Source organism: Parasteatoda tepidariorum, chromosome 7, assembly GCF_043381705.1.
Source record: "Parasteatoda tepidariorum isolate YZ-2023 chromosome 7, CAS_Ptep_4.0, whole genome shotgun sequence".
Classification (NCBI taxonomy): Eukaryota; Metazoa; Arthropoda; class Arachnida; order Araneae; family Theridiidae; genus Parasteatoda; species Parasteatoda tepidariorum.
In genome coordinates, this window is record NC_092210.1 from 16,800,388 (window position 1) to 16,814,990 (window position 14,603).

The window sequence follows — 14,603 nt, forward strand, 5'->3', positions numbered from 1 at the left end:
CTACTTAAAATTTCATTTTTCATTGTCTATTGGCTCAATTATTTTGCATATTACTAAATTAACAGAAAATTGCTACAAATTATGCACATATTAATGAAAAAAATTGTTCTTACCAGTATTGAACATCAGATTCTAACCAGATGTAGGACCCTCAAGTCTTATAACCTTGTAGATTAAAACCTACCTTAAAAAAAACAAGAAAAACATTAACTGAGTGTAGAAGGTTCCCAAACTTTTTAGTACATAGTACAGACTCCAAATTTCGTTTAAAAAAAATTTAACAATATTGATATTTCCTAATATAGTTAGTGTGAGGCCCACTAAATATACTACTAAAAAATATAGTGACAAATAGATACCAATTTATACATATTTGACAATTATGTTTACATATATATTATATACACCTAAATAATAGCCAGCGCATCTTCCTTAATAGTTATAAGCCATGGAGAGCTTTTGAATGATGCCACATCTCAGAAGTAAATTGTCCCATGAAGCTGGTATTGAACAGTAAGATTTATCTTGACTTAAGCCACCCACAGCCCATGAGTTGAAAATTGCTGATTTAGAGAGAGAAAAATTTAAAACGTCAGCAAAACTAATAAAATGAAATTTATCAAAATAAATGAGTTTGCTCCATCTCCTGAGCAGTGTTGAATTAGGAGTTACAGCATTCACCTTCCAATGAGGTGACCCATGTTCGAATCCCAACAGCGACGAGTTGATACTAATTCTGCTCCTGACTAGCACAGACATGCTGATGTAAAATATCCTCAATGGTAGACATATCCACTTGCCATGAGGCTAACCATGGCAGGTTTTCGTGTTTTCCCTCACCATGTAAAGCAAATGCAAGTTAGTTCCATCCAAAAGTCCTCCATGAAGGCTAGTTCGTTCCAATGCTTAACTCAAATGTTCCCTCGTCTTCTGGATTGGGTTCAAAATTACAGAGTTGAACATTGCTAGTTGTAAATTCAGAATTGGGTCAGCTGTTCAAAGCGGGTTATAAAATTATCGTAGATTATAGTAACATAAGAAAGAACTCCGAAAATATTCAGCATTTGTTTTTAAAATTTTCTTGATGAATATTTCCAGACACTGTGTATCTGCTATCCCCACATCCCCATATGGTGGTGGCTACTACCCACCAGGCCAATTTAACAATGTACTGGACAATAGTATTTCTCAACTTGGAAATCTGCGAGGAGCAGGAGGTGGCGATGGTACCTACACAATACCTGGAGAGAAAGTGATTTCTACTGAAGGATGTTATTCTTGCAAATTAAATAGCAATAACCGACAAAAACGTGATTTAACACGACAGAGGCAACATAATCTGGGTCACATTGGGCGTCACAATCTAAGAAGACTAGACAAGAAAGTACCCAATAGAATAGTAAGTAAATATTCTTTTTTTGAACATTGCATGCATAGTTACAATGCATTAAATATGATGATTACTCACCTTTGAACTTGATTACAGTCAAGATATTGCATAGCTGCCAACCTCTAGTTATAAAAATGCAGAAGATAGACAAAAAAAAATGCAGAAGAAATGCCTAAAAATGCAGAAGATTCGCAGCACATACTAATTACCAATAAATTTATAAAAGAAGCGGATTTTAACTATTTTGATTAATTATTTATTTATAAATCTACTTATTATGAGCAAAAAAAAGCAATACTCATCTTTTTTTAAAACAAAAAAGGAAATATTTTTTAAAAAAACTTTCGACCAGCTACTTGATGGTACAATATTCGATTAAAAATGTAGTTACGGTCTTGCCAAACGCTGTTACAAGAGGAACAGCGACGTCTGACTTAAAGAAAATACTAGCTATCAGGCAGATGGGTAAAATGCAGAAGATCTTATCTTCTGCGCATAAAAGAAGAAAAAATAGCTAAAATAAGTAAAAATGCAGAAAGCTTCTGCAAAATGCAGAAGGGTTGGCAGCTATGATATTGTATAAAGGAAGATTAAAAAGTGCATGTTTTTATTCATATAAGTTTTAATGTTTAAACAACAATAGAATACCCTGAATTTTTGAAATTGTAAATTTCCTACGACTGAATTAACATTTCCGGTACCACATGAATGCTTTTTAAGCACTATATACATTAACAAAATGCAAAATAATTTTCAAAGACTTTACATGATCATGATTAGATAACTAGTATTTAAAAAAGAACTCTTTTCTTGATTATATTAGCCATTAAAAAAATTATCAAGAGATTTTTCGGTTCGATTTCAGAGGGATGAAAATGGAGCTTAAAATTCAGAATATTTTGCAAAGTGAAGCAGAGTTGCACATGAGAGTGCAATAATCTCACAGATCCCAGCTCGCTATATGCAGACTCGTAAGTATTTCGTCAAACCTGTAAAATGATTGGCGCTCTCGCATGCTATGGGCCGATGGTATGCTGAAATAGATTATGGTTAAATGAATTGTGAAAACGTTGAATAGAATAATGTGAAAAACCCACTTTTTCATAATATGTGGCGAAAATTGACATGGTAAAGAAAAAAATCTAATTTTCGAAAAGGGAAAATTAAGCACTTTTTAAAAATGCCCAATAAAAAAAGCACCTTTAAGGGCTTTTAAAAAACGAAAATCAAAAATAAGCCCCTTTAAGCACTTTTTAAAATGGCCATGCACCATGTAATATATTTGTTTGACTGAACATAAAATAAAGGCAGTAAAAATATTCCTTAAAACATACATAATTTAGGTGTTTTAGTGAAGGTTCCTCCTAGAAACTCGTTTGAAATGGAGAAAGTTTGTATTAACCACTTCTATTTTAATTTTAGCAACATGGTCATCATCGCCGTTCTAAGCAAGATTACCATTTTACAAAAGCAGCCAACTCAACAAAAAATAAAATTTGGAAATCTGGTATGCACCTCACAGTGTTGGTGCCAGTAAAGAGCTTTCTTCAAGACATAGATCTCCTTAAAATACAGCCAGCATTTACATATCTAAAAAACAATGAACATTTTAACATTGTTGATGGAAACAGAGAAAATCTATTCCAGATTTCTATGCGGTAAGTGTACCACTTCATTCATTTTACATTGATTGCTTGATTACAGCGTCAAATACAAGGTTGCGTTACAATTTCAATGTTTTTTTGCCTTTGCCCCATTGGTTAAAAGATAAGAACTTTGTCTTTTTTTAAAAAAACTTTGAATAAGTCTTATAACATGTCTAAAAATTTTGCCTTCATTTAAAACTTGGAATTATTTTAATTAGCGAACGAGATATTAATGTAAATTAATTTAGTGAGACTTTTAACTTTTTGACCAAAGGCTCTCATACTTCTTTAAATCACCCTCACCCCGTGTTTTGCCCATCCCACCATCCTCCTTAATTGCGGCTAACTGAACAAGATAAAACAGAAAGAATTTCAGAAAAGCAGCAAACATGTCCCTTTTTAAAAAAAATCAGAAAAGGTTTGTGCAAGCTTTGTAGAGGCAAAAATGATTATGGTCTGTTAGAAAACTTAAAAAGGGTGACGTGAAATCCGGGATATTTTACCAGACCATTATTTTAATTTCTTCACTATGTAAGTAATAAATAAACTTTTCATGTAAATTAAAAGGAACATTTCAGAAAAAATGTATCAATTTTTAGTCAAAAATTTTATATTTAGTAACTTACCTATAAGATGGTAGTTCATTTAGTTATGCCTCGATTCCAAATTCCAGTAACAGAAATCTAATCCGAAAAAATATAAAATATATAAGTAAAATGTTGCATGTATTTATTTTATATTAAATGCATTCTTGATGATGCTCTTTAGGTAGAATAATTTTTTGCAGTAAAACAGGATATTGCAATAAAGTGGATTTTGCAGATGATGATGCACTTAAAATGTCGGTACTTTACACTGTAATTTGATCAGGATTTGTTTTAATATACGAGTATGTGAGCACTTAAATATTATTTTTCACATGCAACATTTTTATTGTAAGAAAAAATAAANTTTTTTTTTTTAAATTTTAATTTTATTTTACTTTGCATGTCTTTTTTCTCTTCATTTTCATGCATTGTCATCTAATTCTGAACTGTGTGTTAAATTTGAAGTTTGTAGCTAGTCGGGAAGTTAGTTTAAAATCGATTACAAAATTCCATCCGGACAGACATACACGAAGGCAAGTTTATATAAACGTGGTAAAAATTAGAGGCTTCCAAGATTCTACTTATATTAACCCACTAATTATATTAATATATAAAAATATATTAACCCATAGAAAATTAACTAATTTCATTTTCTTCATATATTAAATAACCAATGAATGTAGTTTGAATAATTTTTTGCATCATTTTATTCAACTGAGGTATCAAAATTTAAAAGTCTTTTTAAAAAAGTGTTAAAAATTCTTTCACCCTAACAATTTGGTAAATAGGTTCAACAGAACATATTTCAATGAGCGAAATAAAAGAAAGAATATTAATTTATTACTTAATATGGGAAGTGTGTTAATATAATTCCTTGTTGAATAACAGGGAGAAAATAAAATGTTTTTCTTTCTGTCTAGAGGAGAATAATATTTATACATTAATATTTTCTTTATTGATATATTCCATGAAATTTTTTTACAGTGATGGTGTGGCAGTGTTAAGCAATAGAGAAAAAATTCAAGAACCAGGACTTCACATTCTAAAAATCCTAGGCACTGTCGACAGTGCAAATTTTAAATCAAGTACAGAGGAAGAGGAACCTTTCCATCTAACAGTGCATATAGTAATTAAGTAACGACTATAAAAACATTCTCTTTTTCTTGACGGAAATTTATGAAGCTTTAAAAGATGTTGACGAAATAATTTATGTGTGTCTGTGTTCAAACATTAATGCTTATGGGAGAGCTTGAAGAATTAACATGCTTCTTTAAATCATTTTCGAACGAACAAAACAGTATTAAAATTTGTGTTCTTATCATAAATATGTACTTTTAGTGAATATTTAAATCAATAGAAGGATATATAAGTTAAGAGTGCCTTTATTTAAATTAATGTAATATAAATGTGCTGATCTTACACCAAAATTCACACTAGCAGTAAGCTTATTTAAATTCTACAAGTAGCCATATAAATAAGGCTGTTATTAGGCCAATATTCATACATTTTGGCTAATTAAGAGCTGGAGAACATTATTAAAAAATATTTTATAACTATTACATAGCCCATGGAGATTTCTTGAATTCAGTCAATATTTTTTTGGCCACTAATGAGCCCAGATAGAATGGATATGAAATTGACTGAGTCGAACTAGTTTTGCTAATCTTTGTTGGGTTAATGTTTAGGCCTAGGGGTCAAAGATTAAGCTGTTGCTATGGTGGATGAATATGAATAGTGTGCCAAGCATTTGCACTACTACTTGCTTGCTCTTCTGTGCATTTATATTCTGCAAGTTTATGTCTGTGTGCTCTCTTTCATGCGAAATAGATACACAAAAAGAAAAGTTCTGCACAAAATTGCCAACAAATGCTTAATGCTCAAGTAATTCATAATATATTTATGCACCTGCTTTGGTTTTTGTTCCTTCTTTTAGATAAAGGCACTCTTTTATTTTAAGCTAATTAAATTTATTGTTCTCTAACAGTAAAATATTAAGTACTTTTCCTTTATTAAGGACATGATAGTATAAAGTCCTCAACAACAAAAAAAGTAAAATGATGATAAAATTGAAATGAAATTTTGGCAAAAATTCTTGACCACCAATCAGAGGAAATTGGTGCTGGCCGGTTGGCAATCGCACAAAGCTTATACTAGAAAAAGTAGTCTTTATAAAGGAGTAGTACTATATTTATCGAATTAAAAAAAAAAGACTAAAATTTTGAGAACAGATATCATTTTTTTATGTTTTACTCTATGTGGTTAAATATCTCAATTTTATACATTAATTTAAATAGTATAGATTACTAGAGTGCCAAATGAAGAATTAAAAAAAAATCTTCCAATCTTGAAAACTGTGATATAAACAAGTTTTTTCTTAGTGTAAACTTTAGTCTCTATTTTTGTTGATATCTGCTGGTGTTTAAGTTTATGGTGTATTTTCTAAATTTTTAAAAAAATGAAAAGCTTGTTAAGAAATTTTTAAAAAAAATAGAATTATGTTCACACTTTTGGGTGATGTTATAATTTGAATTAGAGATTGTGAACATTTCTGACTATAGTTGCATTAATAGCAATAATATTGTCATTCTGTTGTATCACTTTACGTCATCATATCATCATTTTTGTAAGCTTTTCCATGTGAAAGAAATGTACAGTATCTGTAAAAATTATAATTTTTACAAATAAAGTTATTTATGTACATTGTAAAATGTTTTAATTTACATGAAACGCAAATAAATTAAGCAATACAAAGAAGCATGCATAGCTAATCAATGGCGAAAAAAATAATATTAATTACAAAGATATTAGTAATCTGCACAAATATTTTATAGCTAATGACAGATTTATGATAACACATTCTGGCAAACACTTGATTTTAGAGTTATTTAGACTAGTGGTCCTCAACCTCTGGGCCAGTACCGGTTCGTGGATCAAATGGTACTGGGCCAGACAAAGAACATTAAATTACTTCCATTTTATTTATAGTGGTGTATTTCTCTCAAGTTTGTACGACTTTTCATGGACAAGAGTTTGACCGGAAGCTAAAAGATGTTACTTAAAGTTACACATGTATTGTATTTTACTTTGAAGGCATGTTTAAATACAATTTAATTAAAATTATTCAACAAAAGCATTCCATGTTCCTCAATTCAGCAGGCTGCGGTAAAATTATCAAACGTTTATTGGTCGCGATGATAAAAAAAGGTTGGAGAGCACTGGTTAGCCTATCTTTCAATCCAATTTACTCATAGGATTGGAAAAATATTTTATTGTTTTCTTCTGAACATGTAAGATTATTAATTTGAACTATTGGCATGATTTTTACACACACAAAATTGTGGCACATAAATAGTTTTTTGTCCAGTTTGTTTCTGATTATTCACATACTTTCCACAATGAAAAATATTTTGACCTTAAACCTAATTAAACATAAATAAAATTTATATTAATTCTAATACAAATATGAATCAAAGGATCAGGGGTTGAGGAACAATGGTGTTGTCAATACACAATCAGAAATAGTACCGTTAAAAAGCATTATAGGAACCTGTTGAATTTTCGTAGCATATTAAAAATTTAACAGTGATTGAATATACAAATGTATATAATATATACAATAGAAATACCAATGTAGTTAAGATTTTTTCAACTCATTTTTTCCAACTCAATGCCATGAAAAAGAAAGGCTCACTAACTTTCTTTAATAATTATTCTTAAAAACTTTTTCGCACTCTATTCTAATACTACAAACAATACAAATTAAATTATGCAAAATATAAGTTTATCTGGTGAATTTATTTTTTATTATGAATTTTGAGAACTAAATAAATAAAGGTTAAGGAAAGTAAACAACTTACCTTATTTATCTCATTCCTCTACTTTAAAGCTAGTAAACATTCTTTTCATTCTTCACAAAATTCATTCACCTTCGCAAATGCTCATGCCAAAATTTAATACGCAAGATCAGCGCTATAATATTTTCAATTTGGGGATCAATTTAATACATTAACTTCATGTCTACCATTACAGAACTCTGTAATAACCAAACAGCAGAGTCAGGAAAATGTAGTTTAAAAAAAGAAAAAAAAATCACACTTACTCTATTCTAATAATTACAAACAATGCTGAGTTAATTAATTTTTAAAGAAATTAAGTAACTGTAAACTATACTAACAGTTTAATAAACAAAAAGTTGTAGAAAGTAAACAACTTACCTCATTTATCTCTTCCTAGACCTTCAAGCTGGTGAATTTATTCTTTGCTTGCTTTGTAAAATTTATTCACCATTTATAAATACTCAAACCATAATTTAACAGCAAAAATTAGTATTTTCAATAACTGTAGTAAATTTACATTATGAGCAATATTTCGAAACTCTTCAGTGATTACCTCCCTAGCAGCCACACCTATCCCTAAAGATGTTTTTTTTTCTTCCAAATCTAAGTAAGAAATAATTAAAAGCATAGCTGCCAAAATGATAGGGAAAAATCCAGTAGATTTTACGAAACATAAATTTCTTGATACTCGTTATAAAATGTGCGAAATATTTTACACATAGGAAATTTTATTTATTTTTAGTCATCAAAATAAAAAACTGAAATATTTTCTAATTATGATTTACATTAAATGAACTTGAAATGTTATGTATTATGTTTATTTATAATTNATATATATATATACTCTTCATTTTAAATAGTAATAGGTATTTAAGTCATCAAAGATAGTTAACTGATTTTTATAAATAAGGCTTGTTTCTTTATGCATTAGTAAAACTTATTTAAATATTAAAGCAATAATCTGCACAAAAATTTGATTTCAATAAGGAATTTTTAAGGGAACTTTCTCAATTTTAGAGAATTTTCTACAATGTACAAAACCCAGGAGAATTTTTATTAAACGAGTAGACCAGGAGAAACTGAAAAAATTCAGTAGTCTACTGGGAAATCAAGTAGAGTTGCAGCTATGTTAAAAATAAAATCATCTTTGAATAATGAAAATAAAATTACTAAACCCATTTTATTAATAATTATTAACTAATTTTATTAATAATTATTTACTGGTCAAATTCTGGCATGTTGGAACCCGAGTTTCCCCCAAAACACTTTCATTCCTTCTATATTATGTTGATGACAATGATTGAAAATGCTTTCAATTTTCTGAATTTAAGAGACTTTCTGTTTGTAGTTTTTTTTCTTTTCAAGAAATGACAAAGGAAAAATATTATGAGTTATTTTAGTGTTTTTTATTAAGTTTAAAGAACAAATTCCTATTAAAATATAAAAAAATCCATAATGCATAACTTTTCCTTTAAGAATTGTGAAGCTAAGTAGGAAGTACATGTAAGAAATTGAGACTTAATAAACTTAAGAAAGCCAGTTTCAATGTATAACACTACAAAGTTTATAAATCATATATTTTTTTCTTTGCAAACCTTTCTAGTTACAAACTTGACAGACTTAATTATTTCTCTATACTTACATAGACTTAAACTCAGGAATTTCATAATAATAACGTAGATGGCAAATAGCTGTTCACTTAAAAATAGCCCTTACATAACAATATTTTTCCTTTAAAAATTGAAGACCTCAGTGGATTAACATAAAAATAGATAAGGTTAAAAACATTTAAGAAATTACCTTTAAATATAAAACAAAAAAAACCAACAAATCATATTTTTTCCTTTACAAATACTTATAGCTCACTTGGCAAAAATAAGTAATTGCAAACATCTTCAGCAAAACTTATCAATTTTAAAATTTATTCAAAATACTTAAACTTAGACAAGTAAGAAAATATAATACTAGAAAAGGGACCCAATCTAACAAAAATACTGACGCGAGTATATTTTAAGATAACAATGAGTTTTTAAACAAGTATTTTTATGAAAAACAAAACTGTTTATTGAAAAAAAGAAAAAATTTTAGTATGTAAGAATTAGTCAGTTAGTATACAGTTATGACTAGTAAGTTTATGTAAATATTACAAAGAAAAGAACAAATTAATAAAAAAATATATTTATTCAATCGTACTTTACAACCCTAGAAAATGTATTTAAAAAGTAGACCATAGCAATAAAAAATTTAATTTCAACACATTGAAGTAAAAAATTACAACAAGAACACATATTTACAGAATAGGAAAATTTTGAAAACAATTACAAATATATTTATAAATAGCCTTTAAAAAAATAATGCTTAATTCAAATTATTACTTTAATAGTAACTGAGAGAAAAATAATAATTTTTGAAATAAAGTTGAACAAAAAAGAAGATAATAATCATTATTATTGTTAAATGATATTCAAAAACAAAATCTGAAATACGCATGAGAATATTTGATGAGAAGGAAGAAGCTAAGAAATATTTACATTTAAATATAGAAAAAAAAACATATTTTTAATAATTGAGGTGAACATAAAATTAAACAAAATATTTACGAAGCTCCATGTTTTATCAATATATTACTCTGAAGCACTTTTATGGTTATTCAACTCAATAAAATTAAATTGGAATCTTAAACCTGAGTTTCCACTCAACTTTTGAAACTAAAATTAGGAACTTTCTAAGACTTAAAAGTATTATAAAAGTAGTATTTCACATTTAAAGTATCAAATACAACTAAGTCACTTTAAAACATGACTTTCAACCAAATGAACTGTTTTTACAGTTTGACTCAATTCATAAAAACACTAAGTAAAATATTTAATGTTTAGGTCTATTTTTTTTAAAACTATACAACCATTCCATTTTTCATTTAATAACTACACTAATGTTTCCTCAAATCTAGTTTTATCACGGATTTGGAGATAAAAAGAAATTAGATGATCGAGAAATAAAATTCCACTGTACAAAAGAAAGAATTTTATTTTCAAATAAAAATAAGCACTTTCCAAATTCCGTGGTGTAAGCAAAATATGTAAAAAGTAAACATAAGAAACATATTGGTTTGTTAATCATAACAAATAAAATACAAGAGCTAAGTAAAAAAAAAAGAAGAGAATTATTGTAATAAACATCTTTTGAAAATTTTATCAAAGATATACTCTTCTTTGTTGCTGAATATCAATATAGTATAAAGTTTGCGTGCAAAGTAAAACAACCTTGCATGTATGATAAGACAAAGATAATATATCTTATATAATGTAAAGGAATATTCATACATTTTTATATTTATTGAAAAAAATGGCACTCTGTTAATCAATTACAATTATATACAAATAACAAAATAATGTCAACTTTACAATAACAATATACTAAAACAAATCATTCACTATCAACATTAACTTGCTTAATTTTATTATAAAAGCATTTTATGTAACAAACTATTTTAATTTACTAATTTGATAAAAAATTAAGTATTGATAAAGCTTTACTCTAATTAAATGCATTTAATTTAATGGCAAGGTCAAAACTAGAAAAAGTACTGTATAAAATAAAAATTAGTTAAATTATGCATCTTTTAAAATGCATTTGATGACATACACTATTTCACAAAAGATATAATTGTTATTAAAACTGGCATTAACTAATTTCCATCTGAAAAAAAAATTTTAGACTTCCAGAAATTTCGTTTTACAAAAAATTATTTTAAAGGATGTACTTTTAAAAAACCTTGCTCCTTGAAATATTAGTAAGAAAAAAAATTGCAGTCTATAAGATTCATTGTTTTCTGTCTTTCATCAAACATCTTACATCACAGTTTTCTGATTTTGTTATGATTTGTGTTGTGAATCGTCATAGAAACAGCCAACACCTATATTTTGCAATTCAATTGAATTTGTATTTAAAAATAATAATTTCCATTAAATTTGTATCTTTTTTTATACAGAAAACTTGCATAAAGAAAAATAAATTTTAGAAAAATTATCTGAATCTTTTCAGAAGGTTTAAGAAAAGGCATGCACATGAAAACTGGGAAAAAAAGTGTTCTATAATCACACATAAACACATTATATGACAGTGGATGTAGCAATTCATTTGTAATTGCAAGTGCATGCCAAACATTGACAAAAAGAATTAAAAAATACTGCCATTTTTATGAAGTTGTATGATTAAATATAATTGGGCAAAAGTAGTGGTATTGAGTTTTTTCTGATATAGATGATTTTAGTTCACAAATAAAATCTAAATGTTTATTATAAACAGAATTTACAAAACCAAAATAATCTCAACTAACCATATTTAAAACATAAAACGTTGTAAAGAATTTTACAGCTTTCAATTCACTTTAATTTTTTTTCTTCCTAAAATACAATGATTAGGTCAAACTCAAATTGCTTATAAATTATTTTTAAAATGTATTAGTAAAAGCTATTTTGAAATATCAAGTAAAGTTATTAATTCTATGACTTAGATCTCTAACCATAACAAATGATACATATTTTTATTTCAAGGGTACAAAAAATAATATGTGAAAACATTCAAACAAAAGTTATCACAAAATAATAATTAGCTAATAATAACAGCATATAGATAATTTTATTATCTATATGCCATGCAGTTATGATGCTATTGCATATATATGGTAGTCATGATGCTATTGCATACAGATGGATTCAGATGTCATAAAATGATTCATAATCATTTTTAATATCATTTATTTAAAACAAGTATAGATGAAATCAAATATTTCTAGGATAATCAAATTCCTAGGGTAGGCAAGAGAGTTTCTAGGGTTGGTCAAGAAGATCAAATTTTTAAGGTGATGAAAGCACAAAATGGCCCCTACCTTAATGATAAAACCCTAAAATTATTTTTCAAGACAGATGTAAAGAAAAAAAAAAGGCAAGATGCGACCTCAGCGTAGAAACAAGCAACCAATGAGATCAGTTATCAGTATTTTTCAAAGCTCCTACAGAAACGAATCTGTATTTTTGAACTATATATACCATCTTTCCATAAAGTAAAGAATTGCCAGGGCTATAGAATAGACCAGTGTTTCCCAAAGTGTGATATGTGTACCCCCAGGGGTATGGGAACAGTTTAGCGGGGGTAAGCATTCTTAAGGGAAATATCTTGCAACAAATGAAACAATTTCAAAAAAATTTTATTTAAAAACAAAGCTAGCTATGAAAATTTACGATTACATATTTTTCTTTTGGCAATTTTTTGCACAGTTAACAGCTAATAATTAGTGGGTGATGTCAACAGATAGTTGTGATTTTTAACTTTTGTGCAATTTCTTTATAGTAAAGGTTTGTAATAAATTCTACCTATTTTGATTATTTTAATAAAATATAATATTTAACCCTAACATGGAATACGGATCACTGGTTAGTATCTACAAAACCTTGTACTAAGAAAGAAAAATGTTTTTAAAAGAATACATTAATTTTTTTATTAGTGGTACACAGCATTACGAAAAATTTAGAAAGGGTACACAAAAGTTATAAGTTTGGGAAACACTGGAATAGACTAATAAGTTANTATTTTAATAAAATATAATATTTAACCCTAACATAGAATACGGATCACTGGTTAGTATCTACAAAACCTTGTACCAAAAAAGAAAAATGTTTTTAAAAGAATACATTCATTTTTTTATTAGTGGTACACAGCGTTACGAAAAATTTAGAAAGGGTACACAAAAGTCATAAGTTTGGGAAACACTGGAATAGACTAATAAGTTAAATATTTAAAAAGTTATTAAATAATTTTAAAAATTGTCTGTTTGGTGAGATTTTTCCAACTACATGAAAAGTATCAAAACTGTGAATAATTCTCATTTTTTCCAAATTTTTATTAGCCCAGATAAGAGTAACTTTTTAAAATTGGACCAAAAATTTTGTTTTTACTTTTTACTATAAAAAATTAATTTAAACTTCTAGATACGTAGTAATATTAAATGCTTAATGTGAGTTTTAGGCAGCTTATTCAAACAATTTTCAAATGCCAACCTAAAATAGCTCATCCGTAAAGTTACATCATTAAATATTTTTTTAAAAATTCAAAGATAACCTATCTTGTCTTTGTTTCATTATTGATAATGCTATGCAATTAATAAATTTTTCAAAAAAAATTATATAATTAGAAATACTTAAGAAACTGGTAATATAAAATTAACTTTAAATTATGATACATAGTTAATCAATAAACTTTGAACAAATAACACATAAATATTAAATCATATAACATTCACTTAATTTTTTAAAAAGAATATTTATTTAAGAACTTATAATTTATATATTTTAAAACATAAAAGATAACTATTTCAATGTTNTTACAAAAAAGGTGAAAATATTAGTGTGTATAACCAGACATATCAGTTATAAATAATTGAAATAATAAACAAAAAGTAAACTTATAAAAAAAAAGAACACATTTAAAAAATCCCAATAACTGCAACAAAAAAAATTTAAAGTTTAAAGATTAAAATATAGTAATATTAAAAAAGTGTTATAACAGTGACATAAATTCTTTTACACTGTACTCATTCACCATACTTAACTTTTGTGTGCTACATAAATATTCATAACACAATTATTATTATTTACACATCTAAAAAAAAAAAATTTTTAATATTATATTGCCACAATTAGAACATGGAATCTACATAAATAATAGCATAACTATCAAAAATTAGTGGCATCAGTTAATTTTTGAAGCAGTAACATATCCTAACCACCACAACAAAGATAATTTTTGACAAAAAAAATTTCATATGTTTCTTTTTTTATGAGTTTAAAAAATATATATAAAATAAAGAATATAAAAAGTTGGCTGAGGTCTGCATGTTTTACGACTTTTTGCTCTCGCCCAGCTAAATAAAAAGTACATAAATAATGTATGATACATAATATATATATATTTAAACCAGACAATTCTTCAACAAATTTTGTTTTTTATAAAGTTCAAATAAATAGTTTTTAATAGTTAAAACTAAATAATATTCAATAGCCAGAAAATCTAACATTAATAATCATCATATAAAGCTGTCTGCAAACAATTTCCATTATTTAACAAATACACTAAAAGGCTGAAT

At 27.0% G+C, this 14,603-nt stretch overlaps 1 protein-coding gene and 1 long non-coding RNA gene across 3 annotated transcripts in view; one reads left to right on the forward strand and one right to left on the reverse strand.

The window, feature by feature from the left end:
• LOC107449725 (fibrillin-1) overlaps window positions 1–6,331 on the forward strand; it is a gene marked incomplete in the record, with an annotated part of 285,801 nt that extends 279,470 nt beyond the window's left edge. The window contains 3 exon segments of the mRNA XM_043039583.2: window positions 1,099–1,399; window positions 2,813–3,048; window positions 4,608–6,331. Coding sequence (XP_042895517.1) covers window positions 1,099–1,399; window positions 2,813–3,048; window positions 4,608–4,761 — 691 coding nt within the window.
• On the reverse strand, window positions 43–7,603 carry LOC139425991 (uncharacterized). Of its 2 annotated transcripts, none has more exons than XR_011637206.1 (3): window positions 7,481–7,603; window positions 3,663–3,719; window positions 43–180 (listed from the first exon to the last, which is right to left on the reverse strand). It is a non-coding gene; the product is annotated as an uncharacterized lncRNA (long non-coding RNA). The 2 variants fall into 2 exon arrangements; XR_011637207.1 differs by having other exon boundaries at window positions 47–184.
• Window positions 7,604–14,603: the final 7,000 nt, after the last annotated feature.